Source organism: Gymnoscopelus microlampas, assembly GCF_963454915.1.
Source record: "Gymnoscopelus microlampas genome assembly, chromosome: 9".
In the NCBI taxonomy this organism is placed as follows: domain Eukaryota; kingdom Metazoa; phylum Chordata; class Actinopteri; order Myctophiformes; family Myctophidae; genus Gymnoscopelus; species Gymnoscopelus microlampas.
Genome location: NC_139946.1, coordinates 51,984,889 through 51,990,943, shown reverse-complemented (window position 1 = coordinate 51,990,943; position 6,055 = coordinate 51,984,889). Strand labels below are relative to the sequence as shown.

At 38.6% G+C, this 6,055-nt stretch overlaps 1 protein-coding gene across 1 annotated transcript in view; it reads right to left on the bottom strand.

The window, feature by feature from the left end:
- LOC311051637 (uncharacterized protein) overlaps window positions 1-2,918 on the bottom strand; it is a gene marked incomplete at its 5' end in the record, with an annotated part of 10,454 nt that extends 7,536 nt beyond the window's left edge. The window contains one exon of the mRNA XM_084066217.1: window positions 1,293-2,918. Within this exon, the coding sequence (XP_083922343.1) occupies window positions 1,293-2,918 (1,626 nt within the window). The remainder of the gene's footprint in view (window positions 1-1,292) is intronic.
- Window positions 2,919-6,055: the final 3,137 nt, after the last annotated feature.

The following is a 6,055-nucleotide window of genomic DNA, read 5'->3' as shown; positions in this document are numbered from 1 at the left end:
TTCATCATTTTCAGTTTTGGACAGGATCCGAACATTTTTTATTATATGTTTTTGCTCTTTGCCGCTATTTGGGCATGAGGTCCAACTTTCCCACATGTCTTCCATAGTAGTAGTGGTAGTTTTGTTATTATGATTATAAATGTTATAAAAATATGGCTTTATAAAGTGTAATATTATGTTGTCAATAACAAATGTATTTTATACTATATTTTTTTTAGATACATGCAGCATTATGAGTTGCAGTGAGCTCTGTGTGTGCATCAGGGCAGGAATTTCACAGAAGCCATGAAGGCCATGGCCACGTTACTGTGCCCTCTCAGTTTGGACTTATGCCGTTGAAAGAAATATCTGCCCTAAGGCAACAGTGGCCTTGATGTCCCACCCACACTGCCCCAATTAATATCACCATTTTCTCCTCTGAACAGTGTCTTTTGTTGAGATTCTGAATTATTTTCCCGCCTTGACTCTCCATCCACAACTTCAAATGAGTCCAGTGACTCTGATTAGTCCAGGGCTGAACGTGGATGAACTTTTGACTCAGGAGTTTCTAGTGTCAAGTTTTATATATACCAATAAATTACTATGTGAAATAAACAGCGTTTTAATTTATATATAGGATATGTCTTTTTCATTTATTTATTTCATTAGAAGTTATACCATGTATTAAAAATAAAATCCTCCCTAACCCTTAATTATGTTTGTGGTTGCATTTAACATCCGTATAACTGCTTTGTTTGTTTTCTCAGCTAGAATGAAGTTAAACCATGTTTTAATCATATCATCATCTTTGTGTTAGTTAAAATGGTCCAAGTTATTACCTTCTGAAAAGAAAATAGTAATACCTTCTTCTATCTGATTTGCGTTTTTATTGTGTAAACACTGAAAACATAAAAAGAAGGGACACGATCCACCACTACACCCTGTCCAACAACCAACATTGAGCATTGAGTTGAATGCAATGAAATAAAATAAACTATACAATCAAGTGAATGTATCAAGGAAGAAATGTAGATAAGATTCATCAATCTTGCAGACATAGAAAACATTTCAGCTAAATACTTGCTTCAATGTAGAACTCCATTTACTTTAGCTGTACTTCAGACAGGTAAAAATAACTTGAGTTTAATCGAATACATCTGTTATGAACATCAGTTAAATTGCTTGAACCATTTGAAATGACAGCTGACAGAAAGTAAAGTGGTAAATTAATCCTTACACACACATTTGTTATCTTAAATGAAATCTAACATTTCCATTTAAAGCTGATAATTTGTCTAGTTTGAGTGATTGACAGGAGAGATGATCAGTGGAACAGCATTCTTACCACTATAATTAGGGGAAGGATTAAAGTATGGATAGAGTCTGTCAGTGAAGGTGCAGCCAGTGAAAGAGTAAAGATGAACTCTGGTCTCCACATCATGAAAGGAGACCAGACCCCCCTCATAATCCACAAACACTCCCACTTTCTGGGGCTTCTCTCTTACAGGGAGGAGGACACGAGGGAATGTAAGAGTCTTGTAATCATTTCCACCCCTCATACATATTGTCCAGTAACCGTTGCTGGGTGCTAACTGGCTGCTTGATCCCTTCCTGTTGATGGACTCTCTGGCCACTCCTATTGTCCAGCTAGTCTTCCCTTTAACTTCAACCTCATAGTAAAATCTTCCTGATGAGAAGCCTTGTTTTCCTAAGACAGAAAGAGACTGAGAGAATCTCTGTGTGTTGACTGGGAGATCCTTCCATTTGTCTACATGACTAACTTGTTTTTCATTCTCGGACAATATTAGTTTGCAGTGTGCTGTATCAGGGTCCAGAGTTACATCCACTGCGTATTGCTGGATTCTGAGCTCAGCCTCAAACAGCCTCTTCTCCATCTCTTGACTGAGTGTCTTCTCCAGCTGAGCCACAGCTGTCCTCACAGTCTCCCCATATGAAGACTGATAGACATCGACCTTTGTCCAGTCTTTGGTGGGTGGAGGGATGTTGATGGATGGTAAGTTCTGGAGGAAGTGGAGGTGGTTCTCAGTGTGAAAGAGCTGCTTCAGCTCAGAGCTTCTCTTCTTTAACTCAGTGATCTCCTGTTCTATCTCTTTCATGAAACCTTCAGCCTGTTTCTCTGTGGTTTTCTGCTTCTCTTCAATAACATCAATGAGCTCAGCCTGGCTTCTCTCAATACAGCTGATCAGAGCAGTGAAGACCTGCACACTGTCTGCTATCTCTCTGAGGGCATCTTTCTTACTGAGATCTACTGATTGTTTGACCTCCTGAATCTTCAGTTGTCTCTCCTGGATCATTTGCTGAACTTCAGCCTCTGTTTTTCCCAGCTCAGCCTTCTTTCCTTCATATTCATCTTTCAGAAATACAATTTGATGTAACCTGTGATCTGACTCAGTGCAGAACTGACAAACACACATGTGGTCAGTCTTACAGAACAGCTCCAGAGGTCTGGCATGTTTCTTACACAGAATGTCTTCCAGGTTCTTTACAGGGTCGATTAGTTTGTGTCGCATAAACGCAGAGACTCTGTGATGAGGCTTCAGGTGAGTCTTACAGTAGGAGGCCTGACATTCCAGGCAGGACTTCACAGCATTGAGCTTGGTCTCAGTACAAAAGTCACAGGAGACTTCATCTGTTTCAGCAGATTCTTGGTTTGTGTTGGAACTTATTTTCAGCTGCTGTGTCTTCCTGAACTGATCAGCCATCTCAGAAATGAAAGTATTGACAAAGACTTCTGGTCTCTTATTAAAGTTTTTTTTACATAGTGGACACAGACACACATCATTAGTGTCCCAGTAACGTGTGATACAGGGTTTGCAGTAGTTGTGTCCACATGGAGTGGTGATTGGATCAGTGAACACATCCAGACAGATACAACACAGGAACTGGTCTTCAGACAGGAGACTGCTGGCAGACGCCATTTCTAAACACTGAGAATAAAGATGCAAATATATCAGATCAGATGTAGTTCTTGAATGCTACTTCTCACAGCTTATAGGGATAATATTACTAATTTCTCTAGCTTTAGTTCAAATCAATTCAATTTTATTAAAGTTTCAAATCACAACAAGTTGTCTCAAGACACTTTACAAGTAGAGAAGAGACCCGACAGTCCCACCCTGAGCAAGCAATTTTGCGACAGTGGCAACGGAAAAACTCCCCCTTAACTGGAAGAAACGTCAGGCAGACCCTAGGCTCTAGGGAGGGGGCCTTCTGCCTCGACTGTGTCGGGGGGAAAGAAGAGAGAGAGAGGGAGAGACAGAGGAGAGATACAAGTAGTAACAATAACAATAGTAGCAAATATAATAGTGTAAGATAGTATATGACAATATAATATAGTACAGCAATAATGTGTATGCAGTATATAATGGTATAATATAAGAATGTTAAGATAATATACAGTATGGTGTAGTGGTAAAGTGTAATGTAGTAGAAAGGCCTTGCATATATAATTTTATGGGATGGATGAGTTTATGTCCATGAGATGAGCCTGAATTGAATGAATATAGGATATGACGAATTATTTAATGCATTCATGACTTGAGTCAGTGTTCTCTGCATCATGATCTTCCATCCGTCCTTCCTTGTGTCTGTCTGAACTGATTACAAGTAGCCTATAGGTGGTCAAAGGTCTTAGAGATTAAGGATGGTCTCCATGTACCAAATGTAATTATTTCAGCTCTAATAACAGACTATATCATCCTGAATTAAAAGGCTTCACCTGAAGTTATTTAGCAATAATTAGAGTTTAACAATTCATTCAGTCAAGAGTTTCAGTTAAATAATTTGGAAACTATTGTGTCATGCAGCCTGTTATCTTTCATTATAATCAATCATACAGTATATTGTTATTTGTAAATAAAAAAGACTGTTACAGTCCTCAGAGGATCCTAACATTGCATCAACTGTAGGTAGAAGTGATAAATGCGGACAGGCTTGAGGCTGTTGACAAAAATATGAATTGTAAACGTATTTCCATCACCTGGCTGTATGTGGTTGACCTGTGAGAGTTAATGCTGCTGTTCAGGGCCTGTCTCTTCTTGAGAGCAGCATAACTCGAGTCACAGTAACCCATGACTTGTGATGTGACTTGGACTCGACTATCTGTGAGTTTAGACTTGAACTTGGACTTTTTTGTATTTATTAAGACAGCAGCTGGTCCTAACCAGCAATTAGTGAAGTTGTAATTGGTTCCCCTTTCTCTACCCACGTTATTGTTTGCTATTTTGCTTGTTTAGTTTGTTGAAATGTTATGAATGTACTTATTATGGGTTGTATTATATTGTATGTCACCCCCCCCCCCCCCCCCCCCCCCCCCCGCTTAAACACATGGCACTCAGTTTACAGACATTCGCACTAAAAGGACCACAATGGAGATAAGCTCTCAAGCCTTTTTGAGTTGTATCCTTTTGACATATGTAAAAATTATATGGTCAAAAAGATCAATCAATCAATCAAGGAGAGCATGTATTGTGAAAGCATGAACACCAGGTTAAAGAAAATATGAAGGTTAGGCTATATTGTGATTGGTCCTCTGTTCTTCCTGTCAGGAGAATGAGGCCCTACAACACTCCTTGAAATTATGTCGCACTATTAGTTTATCTAATCTGTTTTATCTCTGTCACTCCCATTGGTCCATTCTTATTGGCTCCTCTGGCTATGAGTACCAGAACACTGGGTTCAAAGGCCTGGTACATAAATAAACAAGAAGGAATTTGATAATAGGCAGTGTGCACCAAACACTTATTATTATGGCTTCCCAGACAATGTATCCACATCCACATATTGCTAAATGTACATAATAGTTTTTACACCTGTTCATTGCGGTTCACGTTCTCCTCAACCTGTAGCAAAATCAACTTCTCTGACATTCATCATGTGTTATGTTATGTTTTCAGCTTCTTAATTTCAGTCATTTGTCATTTAATTTCCTTAAACATGGATAACTGCAGCAGAACGACCTTAACACGTGTTGATATGGAGCTTTGCTTCAAGGATTGAGTCATCTTATAGGCTTTGTTCCAGCAGCAGGTTGTTGGAGATCAAGCATGGTTCACTTCCTCACACTTGTCTCTGAAAGACTATATGAAACATCTTGAATATCTCACACCACAGATCTCCACTTGCCTCTTTCCTTATTGCCATGCTTTAGGAGACATAGCTATAGGTTCAGCATTAATATGTTGACATAACAGACTGTTGCGTCTGTTGTTATAACAGAATATCTCTTCTCATCCCAAATTAAATATCTTCACCTGAAGTCATTTAGCACTGACTCTCAGTTATCACTCTCTTTAGTATGACTGTGTCTGCCTATCCCACTCATAACTTCATTCTACAGTTGATATATGAGCGTCAGCAACATCAAACTGTTTTCAGAGGTATTGATGCCATCTACTGGCTGTGTTGGTGGATTCCAGTGCCTGCTTCACCATCTTGCACCCATGCTGTCTTCAAATGTATGTTACTTCAAGCATTATACTTGATAACTCAAAGCCCAAGCAATTTTCTATAGCCTTTGAGCCATGTTTCAAATAAAGAAGGCTTCAATATCTACTCTATTCAGTACACTATAAAATAAAGAGTTAGTCCAGCTATCAAATTGAGAAAACTATCCACATGTCCCTCTGTATACATTTTTCTCCTCAATAAGTTGGCCAATCGATCTGAAGCTGTACATATTCATTGAGCATTGGCATAGGCAGGGACTGACAAAGCCGATTTTTCCATTTCCTTAAAACCACCAGTGACCTTTTAAGGTTTATAAATTGACAAAATGCAGAAAAAGAAAACGGCAACAACACGCCAGGGAAATGTATTGGTTTCATCTTCAGTGATTAGAACATTTTGAGTGAGTCTGTTCCACTGCAAACTGAATGACAGAGTTTATTCTCAGTAAAATTATTGTGACAGAAGATTACATTTGTAGTTGGAACTGCATCAAATACTCAGCTTTTCTTTGTTTTCTCAACTAGAATGAAGTTAAACCCTGTTTTGATCATAATTATAATTTCAATGACATTTTATTTATATAATTATAAATCGCTATTATTTTGTA